The 12496-nt window shown below is 38.5% G+C and overlaps 1 protein-coding gene across 38 annotated transcripts in view; it reads right to left on the bottom strand.

Moving 5' to 3' along the window:
• afdna (afadin, adherens junction formation factor a) overlaps window positions 1-12496 on the bottom strand; it is a 121742-nt gene that overhangs the window by 61162 nt on the left and 48084 nt on the right. For 29 of the 38 annotated variants that reach the window (XM_077221285.1, XM_077221274.1, XM_077221286.1 and 26 more), the window contains exons 2-6: window positions 8008-8203; window positions 7178-7290; window positions 5408-5568; window positions 5016-5173; window positions 737-894 (exon numbers count right to left, since the gene is read on the bottom strand). In XM_077221285.1, the coding sequence (XP_077077400.1) occupies window positions 737-894; window positions 5016-5173; window positions 5408-5568; window positions 7178-7290; window positions 8008-8203 (786 nt within the window). The remainder of the gene's footprint in view (window positions 1-736; window positions 895-5015; window positions 5174-5407; window positions 5569-7177; window positions 7291-8007; window positions 8204-12496) is intronic. The other 9 variants (XM_077221279.1, XM_077221275.1, XM_077221276.1 and 6 more) reach the window with 1 other exon arrangement.

The following is a 12496-nucleotide window of genomic DNA, read 5'->3' as shown; positions in this document are numbered from 1 at the left end:
AAAATAGGGATGTTTATTATTTTATTATTAATTCTAAACATATTTTTACTTAATCAAATTAGGCAGTATTGTGGCTCTTGTTTTCCCATCCTCGGATTTCAGCGCTTTTATAACGATAATAAAGACTTTTTTGCACCATTTAAGATATTTAAAACTTGACCTTAAATTTGATACAACTGAAACAGACTTTTAAGGACCTGCAGGGACCATGTAAATACATAAACACATAAATACAAGTGAATTTAGGCATCACAACATTATAACAGTATAGTATGAAAAATGCATATACATTTTGAGATTTGTTAAAGATTACATTAAACAGTGTTATTTACATTCATACATTTAGCAGATGCTTTTATTCCAAGCGATTTACAAAAGAACAAAACATTTAACAATATTGTTTCATAATATACAATACAAAGTCTGTTAGTTATTATTAGTGTTCTTAAAGATTAACTAAGTGAGTACTAGATGACAGCAAAGGTAATGTAAATGTAAAAATAGGGAGAAATGAGCACACGTAAATTAATATCCAACATATACTCTGACTGCTACTGATTAAATCGTTCAATTTATAATACTAGCAGGATAACAATAAAATACCAACATATTGTGCATCCCTCCATTCTACCATATTAAATCGATCCTGCAGATTTTTAAAACACTGTCAGACGACGCTGCACCATTTATCATAGCGAAGTACAACTCTCTGAGAGCGAGCACGGTGAACCCTCACCTGTGCGATGCAGTAATCTCTGGGGTTTTCCTTCTCCAGACCGTATTTCTCCAGAGCCTCGGCCACAGCGAAGTCAGCCATATCAGTAGTTGAGAGCAGAATGGTCTTGTAGGGAATGTTGGGCTTCAGACTATCGGCGTAGATCCTCAGAGTCCCTCCTAAAGGAGAGAGATGGTGTCCAAGAGAATTAAGAGCTAGTAGTGTAGATTAGCGGTACATTGGCGAGGCCAATTAATCAGATGATACTTGGCTTTTCCAGATTATCAGAATTGGCTGATAATCATGCATATTAACCTCGAGTCGGCTCCAAAGGCAGACCGATATATCGGCATGGCCGATTACTAGGCCGATACTCTGCATTTGCATCAGTTTAAAAACCTGCTGACAGCACAGTCAATGTACGATTTAAAGCTGATTTACACTAACAGAATTAGCTGAAACTTTGCTCCTAAAACACCCTCCTATATTCTGATTAATCATTTTGGTTGTGCCCAATGTAGGTTGTAGCAGGATATTATTAGTTTCGCAGCACACACAGTGTGAGAACTCAAACATCCCCAACACTGGGATCTAAACCCCACCATGTGCCTCGAACCATTTCACACAGTGCTTAACTCTCGCCGGACGGGGGATGTGATGACTAACTGGGAGACTTTATGTGTGTCACACTGAGGATTTGCCTCTGGTCTAAACCCTCGGTAGCAGACATACGTTATTATCCTGATTACATAAGCTCGGAAAATCTAAATATTCATGTCTGCCAGAACAGAAAGGCTATTTTTGGTGTCGGTGTAAACAGAGCTAGAATATAACGCTTTTATGTTGAGGCCTGAAACGGTTTCCTAATTGAAAGTAGGTGGTTCTTTGGCAAAAGGTCCCAACAAGTGTAATGGACCTGCCAGGGTTCTGGTTTACTGCTCTCATTATAAAATAAAATTACAGTTTACGGTATCACATGGAGACATACTGCTGACATCACAGCTCATTTGCATGAAAGACAAACAGAAAGGACTTTTTTTTTTAGAAATCACCAAATGATTTCTAGATCCGCATATAGACCTTATGCGCAAGAGAAACGAGCGTACAGCCATCTTTAGAAATTTGTCTTAAAACTTCTGTTTTTGCAGTAGCTCTGTATATTTCTATGGCATCGATGTCGAAGACTAATTAGCTGATGAAGAGGATTTACTTATTGCAGAGTTAACAAAAGTTAGCATGAGCATTGTAATGTTGGAAGCGGATGAAATAACAAATGTCAGCAGACCGGGAAGATTTTAAAACGAGCGGTTCGTTCATAAAGCAGCGAAAACAAACTCAATGTATTACTGAGAGGTGGCAGCACAAAATCTGTGGGAATGAATAAAACTATGTGCAAATTCAACAGCGTGTGGCTGTCGGAGGGGTCACGAGAGAGCGAGAGAGCGCAGCTGGTACAGCGCATCTATTCTGCAGGAAATTAGCGATATTTCAGTATCAATATGTATCGAAAAATAAATATTTTCACAACACTACATTGCACTTAGTTTATGATTTCAGAAGCCTTTTTAAAAGAGTACAATTGAAAAATCTATCCACAAGTTTCGGAGTAGCAGTTCAAGATTTTTTTGTGTCACGTCCCTCATGTGTATTTCCCTCATATTAAATATAAAATGCATGTGTTGTATTTTTCTAATGTCTGGACTCCTTTATTAATGGAGTATGATATATAAACAGAAGTTTCAATAGCCTATATTAAATGCATTTTCTTAGAATTTATATTTCAGGTTTTGACTGCAAATGTCACGTCCATAACGCTGGAATTGCCCAATTTTAAATAATTTATTCTCAAGTAGTTTTGTGGTGTAGGTCTACGTATCTTATAATGCTAACTTCATATAATACTAATATGGTAGCTATATTGGATCTGGACGGGAAGGATAACTCTGGGAGTTGGAAGGGGTGTGTCGTGATTCTGCCGTCCCTCACCGCGACACAGGTTCGTGGATCTGACTGAGTATCGCGATCTCGGTTTTATATCGTGTATCGTTACAGCCCTATTTAACATGATTCTTTTTTATTATTATTTAGAAAAAACAAGGGTCTCTGTTTAAGAAAGAGCCGGCCCGCAGCTGCAGGTTCCAGAGCACCGCAGCGCATATCTTCAAGATTAGCCTAACCCAACGTCCAGTTTAACTGCCACACGTTGATCTTCTTGTAATAAAGAACTCATCGTGGAAAAACACGCTGTATTTTTGTATTTTCGTTGCATTTTTAATTGATAAAAAGTTAAATAAAATAAATAATACATTTGAATATAAATATTAATGATTAATCGATAGTGGAATGAATGAATGAGTGTCACGTCTCGCTTGTTTACTTCGAACCGGAAGACGCGCCCACTTTTGACGCAAGGCCTCATGGGACATAGGAAACTTGTGGATATATTATACATTCAACCTAGAGGTGAGCGATATATCGTTTAGACGATAATATCCAAATTGTTGTCTGGACGATATGCAAAATTGGGATATCGAATATTTCATAATTTGTACAATCCGACGCCCCAAACATGAAAAGAGCTGAAGGAAGTTAAAGAGAAAACAAATAACGCACACTATAACCTTCTAAACAATTATATGTAGCGAGTTTAATACTGTAGGGGTTTGTTTGACTGTATTTTATTTTTTGCACAAAATCACGATCGTTCCTCAATTGCACGAGAGTAAGCTGCTAAAGTTACTAATTTGCAATATACAACTACGAAGTTCTTACCTGTGTGTTATGACGTTTAGGTTGAAGCAACAATCCAAAATCGTAAAGAGAAGGCAAAATATGCGTTGTTTGTGGAAAAAATTATCTTAAGTTAAAAAGTTTTTCTTAAATGTCTGTGGCGTCCTCGAGTGGCGAGCTTCGTGATTGCATCATTAGAAAATTGCGTTGTATGAGTCCAAAAGATGGAATACATTTTCCCAAGAGATCGGTTCCGTACGCATTACAAACCGAACCATTCCGGTGGTTGGACCATTTTTCCTGCCGAACAAAATCCGCGCTGGAGCGAACCATAGATATCTATGGAGCGAACACCACAATGTTGCGCAACATCAACTGGCAAATGTAATGAAAGCGGAACGAAACTCATTATTTTGTGCTTTACGGACCATTTATCATTTCGGACAAATATCAGTGCAGCGCGATCTGATCTTGAAGCAACACCGTTACTACATAAGAGATCCAGTAAACAAAGCATTTGAATTCGCCATTTAAGTAATAACATCGCTACGAGATCTAGTGAGAAGCGTTACAATTTCTCTATTATTAACGGATCAAGCAGCGCTCATGTGGAAACCAGGAGAAACATTGTTCCATGAATGAACTAGTTATAGGTTATAAGTCCACAGATCATTCACCACGGATTTAATGTAGTAACACTAACTTGTAACCATGGAAGTTTGGCAGAAATATTAAAATGCTTTCAAGTACGTCACATCTTTTTCCAGCACTACAAAACTCAAATGTTATATGTTATTTAAATTTTATTTTTAATGTGATGACCAAAACATTATTTGTTCATCCTTCAAAGATTACCCCCATTTATAAAACTAAAAGTTTCAAGATGTAGGAAAACTCAATTATTTAAAAATAATTTTTCTATTAATAAATAGGAAATTTCTATGGCATTTCTTTATTTTTGCTGTATCGAAAACGTTCCGAACCGTGACACCACTGTATCGTATCAAAACAAACCGTGAATTTTGTGAACCGTTACACCCCTGTTAAAAATATAAAAGAACAATAAAGACTTTGAATAATAAATGACTATTGAATAATATGTTGTTATTTTAAAAAGTTTAGGAGTCTTTAAATCAATAATGTCTCATATCTTTATGTACTAGTAATTCTATACAATAATAGGTCAAATGCAGCAAGTCAAAAGACCAACTGGACCTCCTTTACCAGTTTGCACACATTTCTTTGAAGGATTGCAAAAATATCGTCTGAATATCGATATCGAGATATTAATTTTTGTCAATATCTCCCACCCCTAATTCAACCCGCAAAAATGGCTAGAAGGAGTGTTGTGTTCCAAGAAAAACAAGAAGTTCTGGAAAAAATGCTTTTGTAGCTTGTAGTTTCAATAATTGGTCGCAAGACTTCCATAAGCAAATAAGCTCGATCATGACTGTCTAGCCTCTTCGCATGCAAAATGTTTAACAATGGATTCTACTGAATAATCTGCTATGTGAATACAGGAGGTGATCTGTCACTGTAGAAAATGTTTACGTAGTAGTGCCGTACAAACCCGAGTCTGGTCGCCCGTCTGCGCTGCGGAACTCCTGCATCCGCTTCTCCAGCTTCTGCTGCCGTCTCCTCTTCATCACCACCTCGGGGTTAGAAATAGTCCGAGTAAAACTGGTCTCTGGCATGTCTTTATACACCTCAGCAGCCAACCTGGAGTCTCTATCAGGAAGAAGGTTAAAGAAATTAGCTATCCACTACAAATCCACAGAAAGAGAAACCAAACATGTTCTTTCGTGACTGCTTAGGACAAGTGAAACAAAAAAAGCTGAGTGGATTTGGTTTTAAGATGCTCTTATACGATTGACCCACAAACTGAGTCTTACTAAAATCCCTCTAAAAGGACTATTGCCTTTATGTGCCCGTCTATCATACAAGGCAAATCCCAGTCCTCACCCATCCTCACGGTTCAGCGTGTGATCGTCTCCATCTGGGACTCTAGAAAAGGCCTCCTTCTCCCTCTTCTTCTCTTTCTTCTTCTCTTTCTTGGACAGTGTTCTTTTGAAGTTCTGGATCACTCCCTCCTTCTCCTTCTCTGGGCCGTTTGTCAGTGCTCTCTGGTGGAGGGATGGAGAGGAAGAATAAAGAGAAAGAACTGCAGTGGGATATCAAGTAGAGTAGGTTATGGATAGACCCACATGTACTCTATTAGGAATAGTAGAATTAATCCAAAAAATTCTTAGCATTCTCTTTCATGTTTATTTGTTCTTCCCTTTTTGGAACTATATTCTGAATAAACATTTAAAATTAAACTGTAAAATTTGAATATTAACTTTCGATTTTATATTGCTTTCAGTTAACAATATTATTAATTTAAAATTATTAATTTTTATTCTGCATTATTAACTTTTATTATTAGTTAAAGGGGGTGAAAGACTAATGCTGAATTATGTGTAACGATGCGTTTCTATTGATTTCAGTTCTAAACACAGCATCATAGGAGACACTCCAGAATTTGTTACAGAGGGATTTCAAAATATTGCATTATGAATGAATAATAAAAGGCCAAAGCAAGGATTGCAGAGTTCAAGCATCCTGAACAAGTTAGTCTAGAATAGAGCTGCCAGACGAAAGCCACAACACACTTCAGCTCTACATCATCAAATGGTTGAGCTGAGAGCAACTGAACAGCTCATTTTATGAACGCATCGAGTTCACAGTTGATATAAAAGCAATCCGTCATAAATTACTGACTTGAACCACTATTCGCACGCTCCTGGTTACACTTATTCGTCTTGTTTTGCAACGTGCAAGTTAGTTATTTTCTATGAATGTCTGCGACTTCTGAGTCATTAGCTGTTATAGATTAACTACAAGAATAACAAAGTGCTGTAAAGAGTAAAGCTAAATTAAAATACCAGTCTGCAATATCAAGCAGCCTAACAGGACGTTTTTCTACAGCTAAAATAACTATAAGCAAATGACCCCGTTCATTCAAGTTATAAATTAACCATATCCTCTCTTATGTTAAAAATAAGGCAGAGAGCAAAATGCATCATAAAACCATGACACTGGCATCTTCTCATCCTGAGATGTTACCACGTTTTAGTGGTAAACAGTTGCACAAGTACTTATGTTGATGACTCAAACACACAGTTCCAGGTTCTGGAGGGAGGAATCCAACTTCAGTTCGGACTGGGCAATCAAGCCAAGTGTGAAAACAGCCTAAAAGGCAGAAAACTGTTGGGATCTACGGCCCACACACATTCTTGAAGACTCAGACAGTCCTAGCTCTGAGTTTATGTCTCTTTGGGGAGCTGCACACAACACTAAGAGCCACTGAAGTGAAGAGAGAGAGAGAGAGAGATACAGACGGAGTAAAACAGGAAAAAAAGAGAATTGATCTGCTCCAGTTAAGCGAGGAAATGAAGTGTCTGCTGATGCCTGTGTGTTTGCATGTCCTGAGAGGGTTTTTAACTGACGTGCAATGGGCCGGCTTGCAGAGAGGATGGTTTTAGGGGCCGTCTGAACAGCAGGGGACTGAAAAAGCTGTTCCAACATAACCAAGAGCAGAAAACTCAACAGGAACAAACACAGACACCCCTAGTGAATCATTGCAGATCTGCAGCTCCTGCATTCAAGCAGAACAAACCAAAGAAATAAGCTCTGAGAAAGGGCGTTGTGGAGTCGGCCTGCTCTCTCTCTCTCTCTCCCATGTTTCCTCACCTTGGGCATGATGTCGTTCTCGTTCTTCAGAACAAAGCGGCCCTCTCTGTCGTCTTTGTTCCAGTTCAGCTGCACGACCAGTGGCTTCTCGTCCAGGTCCAGTTTCCTCTCTTCTGTCACAGAGACAGATTATGCCGGTCAGAAATTCCCGTCTCTATAGACTCTAATCAGAGTAGACTGAAACGACGTGAGGCTAGTCCAAATGGGTCTCATTCTTTTCTTAATTATCGCATTAAATTGAATGTGACATTACTCAAAAAAGAGAATAAAAGTGTTTACAGAAATTTGCTCTGCTCATGTTTTGTGAATAACCCAAAGTTGTGTTATTTACGGAATATTTTGTGAATTACAGATCATTTTATCCACTGTAAACTTGAAGATGGTTACATGTATTGAATGGACTAGAACTCAACCTAGTACATCGGATTCAATACAATATTTATTTTTAAACAACCAAGGCTGACCAAAGTGAATAATGCTTAGTTTTTAGTCACTAATCAGTGACATTGCACAAAAAAAAAGGTCTTCCTGATATATTGTATATGCAAAAAAATATAATAGTGTTTTTTTTTTAAATAAAAGGAAGTTGCATCAAATGCAACCAGATAAACTAAAGTATGCAACTACATGCAATGTTTTATGAACTACATAGTGACAACAACATGAAATCGAGATTGTATTGCAAAGTGTTTTCAAAAACATTTAAAAAAAATCTTACCGACGCCAAACTTTTAAATGGTAATGCATGTTTCATGAAAAATTTATTATAACTTGTAGAAGCCAAAAATGGCATCATCATGGGGTGTTTTGTTGGCGTTCCCACGACTCACCGCCGCTGACGTGGACCTCGTAGAGGGAGTATTTAGGAGAAGACAGCATCCTCATGTCGGGCCTGAACTTCTCCGCCAGAGTCTCGATCACATCCTGCGTGGTGGCCGTGCTGGACACTCGGATACACTTCGTAGCGAAGTTCCCCGCCACGCGGTCCTGGAAGTAAAAGCGCATCACGCCGTGGAACTCCAAGTCCTGAAAGAAGAAAAAGAAAACAACAATCAGTTCATGCGGTTTCAACCCTCATTTAAAGAGCATCTTCAACATTCAGATTCACATCCAGCCTGCGCAAAAGACCATCTCTTGCCCATCTGCGGTTAAATCTAGCAGTAGCCACATCTGCACCATCTCTGCCGTGTGAAGAAAACCAGCAGCTGTGTGTGGCAACATTACACTCGTAACCTGAGGCTGATATTCGAGCCGGATGAATGTGGGACAAGAGGACAGCAGCCTTGAAGAAGCTTTGTGTCTGTATAATAGAGGAGCAGGCTATCAGCATACACTGATATTGTCTGATTATATCACAGCAATATGAGCATCAAGAGTGTTTTACACTGTAACACACACCACGATACACAACACAATCACACGCTGTCGTTTCTGGACACACCCGACCACACGCCGGCTTGTGTGCCAGTGTCTTACAGATGAGATTTCCGGACCCTCAGGGTCATGAACTTATATTTAGCAAAAAAACACAATGTATTCAAATTTTCCAGCACAGACATGAATGCGATTACATTTCAGTGAGATCATACAATTTCATACAATCAAATGTATATATTCTATATCATAAAGGAAAAGTAGATAAAAATTACATGAAATTGCCATTGCAATGCATTTAACTTCTATCCTCCTTATTCCTGATTGAATTATGGGCGGCACTTCCGGTTTGGGGAACTTCCATTCAAAAAGACTGAAAGGAATCATTTCAAATCATAAGGTTTCCCTACAAATAAAGCTGATCCGTCAGATTGCGGATCAGTTTTCTTTCATGTTTTATCTAAGAATAACATGAGAATAACGTAACACTTGGTATTTTAACGTGACATGTTATAACAAGAATATCTATAGTAAGAGCTCTGCATTCTTTTCCTCATGATTATTTTCTTTTTTCCTTTTGAATTCTGCTGTAATAGTATTATAAAGGTCAACATATACTGCACATTTGTGGTCTGTTCTCCTGATTTAATTTACGATGTACACCATTAATAATTCACTGGAATGCACGAAGAATCTCTTTTTTTCTCCCCAAATCCACATGTCTCTTTCCAGGTCGGTTTCACAGGTAAATACAATTTATTATCTGTCAAAATGACTGAAATCACTTTAAAATAGCATCACGCAATGCTGAAGTAAAACATTTTTTTATTATTAAGATAAACAACGTATGTTACATGACACAGATCACCACCGTGATATTTAACCGACCGACTTTGCTGTGGAAAGATGCGTTTGGGGTTATTCATTATTATTCATGGTCTGTTGAAAGTACCTTGTTGATGCTTTTACACTTTTAAATGTCCTTTTAATGTTCAAGGGTTTAAGGGTGAGTAGAATAATGTAATGTCATTGTAAACGGTTTAAATATATATATGATTGTGTCCATAGAGTGAGTCTTTCACTGATTGTTTACAGCTTAACGGAAGTTACACCCATAATTCGTGCAAAGCATCATGGGGCGCAGGAACACTGTGGATAATATGACACACTTCTTAGTTAAAACAGCAGGAACACACTGTAGTATTCATAAGGATTTGATTTGAAGCTGCTCACCTTTTGACCAATGAATTTCCCTAACCTTTTCCAAGATCTTTCCAATCGTTTATACAGATTTTTTGAATGTATGTATGTGTATATATATATAATTAAACATATGATATAAATATTATATATATATTTTATATATATTCTTCAAGAGCCGCTTTATAAAAAAGGTGCTATGATGTCTTAAACCCTGCAATAAGCCAGGAGAAATGACTCCTATGCAGAGGAGGGAAACAAAGGCTCATTTTGGAGCATAACAAATACACAAAACACAGATAAGGGAAAAACATTTTGGGATTCTTAGTCCTGAAACGTGAATGTGTGTGCGAGAGGTGTGACTTCAAACATCAAGAGAACAAACACCATGGCAACCAGAACAATGAATGTCAGGAGAGTCACCATGTGTTTCCTCAAAACACAAAGGGTTATTTCCTGTCAGGTCTAGTGTGTACACGAACTACGGCCGGTTTGATTCCATCTGTAACAAAAGGCCTAATAAAGAAGTAATCAACTAGCATTACAGTGAATTTACCAGTTATGGGCCGTGGCTAGAGTCACAATCACGATACAATTCATATAAAAATTAATAATAAAATAAAATGACTTTTAAAAAAATAAAATACCATAATGAAATAAATTTATACATAATTTCTTAAAATCACAAAAAAAATCCACATTTTTTTTTTATACATTGATCAGATTTAGAACCAGAACAGTTCAGTTTATCATGCTGGATTGTACTAGACTTCACAGAGTTCAATAATCTAGCACACACAGACACAGGAAGACCTGTGAACACACTCTTCGGCTTCACACAAGAATGTCTTTGAAGCGCGTAAGAGGGTTTGCTGATGAAAAGGAGACGCATGAGAGCTCCGGCTGACGGCTTGCCCCCCGCCGTCCCACCTTTGGCCTCGCAACTCTAAACCCTGCTGGAGAAAACTCATCCCAGCTTTATCATCATGCGTACAGAGGACGCTCAGGCTGAGGCCCTCGCTGGGCTGTGGAGCTCATAAATCGTGGCGCCCTTCATCTCTTATCCATCTGAATTTAAGGAATTCTGAATTCGGGTCAAGCCTTCCATGCTGGCTGCTATCATCAGGCCTGTCTGAGGACCATAAATGTGTCAACGGCCACCGCTCTCGGCATATGGGAAAACACGTCGAGCAACTGGAAAAATACCAGAGGTGGAATTTGAAAAATTCCCAAAAACCTTGAGGATACCTGATCCATTCAGGGAAGCTGGGTCCCTCGGTGGTGGTTAAACTACAGACTTCACGCATTTTCCAGAGGTGGAAAATGCACATTTGATTTAAAAAAATAAGCTCTATGCATTGAAAGATCCTTTCAGGCACAGTAAAAAACAAAATTACATTTGCAGGGAAGTGCCTTTGACAGAAGAAATGGAGAAATCATACCAGCAGGGGGCGACGACAGGTTATTACAGCCTTCATGCAAATCACCAGACAGTTTGACAACAACAAGCTTATGAGCTCATAAGGGCCATCTCAAAGTGGAGGAAAAGCATAATAAAACATGTCAGTGGAGAATTTCGGTGAAGCTTGTGGCGACCCGACCTGACGATCACTCCCAGGATAACTCGAAACACATGGAACTGCAGCCGCCTCCCAATTCACACACCAGAAAGCCTTTTAAAAGCATTTATCTTCCCTGAAAGTGGCGTTTAGTGACAACGACACAAGATTTTGAATTTTCAGATAAAAAAATAAGCGTGATATGCATGTAAAATGTGCTTGCTATGATGTTCTGGGTGGTTTCTAACTTGTTATATGTACATGTGGTCGATGCTGAAATTCAAAGACACTTCATCAGTTTATGTGTTCCCTGGAAATCAAAAACATGATTTTAGCATTGCTAGTTTCATTCTACACTGCTTATCTGCACTAAAATACCTTGTTCAAATCAGCCTGTATGACAAATAATAATAGTGATGCTTGTCTTCACCAGTACGCTACAAAATAAGGTTGTCATCAGTATGCAACAATAGTGGAGAACGCAGGCTAATCTGCTCGCCACACCGTGTATGACTGAACATTTCCATGTCCCAAACTGACAGTTCTGACCATTGAGATAGGACTGAGTCAACAACTTCAGTCTGCATCCAATACATCTCTAACGTCTACATACAGGAATAGCCGTAAAGACCACAGGGTCAGTGTTCATCTCTGCTCGAGCACAATTAGCATACTAATAGCCCAGCGCTGCGCTGTTCTTCTCTCCTGCCTATCAATCTCCTTAAAGAGAAACAAAGACCAATCACTTGCAACACCACAGGCCTCGTCGCTGCTGTAGTGGCCATCTTAAAGGGATAGTTCACCCAAAAAAGAAAATTATGTCATTTACTCCCTCCAGTTATTCCAAACCTGTATGAATTTCTGCTGAACATTACAGATAATATTTAGATTTGAAGACTGTTGACCTGTAGGAGTTTCTTTCGTCTGCTGAACACAAAACAAGATATTTTGAAGAAGGTTGGTAACCAAATGGAAGTCAAGCTGTTTGGTTACCAACATTCTTCAAAATATCTTGTTTTGTGTTCAGCAGACGAAAGAAACTCATACAGGTTTGGAATAACTTGAGGCTGAGTAAATGATGACAGAATATTCATTTTTGGGTGAACTATTCCCCTAACTTCAGTTCTGCCAGAACTACCTCAAAGAGTTAAAAATACAGCAAAGTAGGGATGCACAATATATCAGG

This window comes from Siphateles boraxobius, unplaced genomic scaffold (genome assembly GCF_051911475.1).
Source record: "Siphateles boraxobius isolate OS27281-9 unplaced genomic scaffold, OSU_SipBor_1 80, whole genome shotgun sequence".
Lineage (NCBI taxonomy): Eukaryota > Metazoa > Chordata > Actinopteri > Cypriniformes > Leuciscidae > Siphateles > Siphateles boraxobius.
This window is presented reverse-complemented; position numbering and strand designations above follow the sequence as displayed.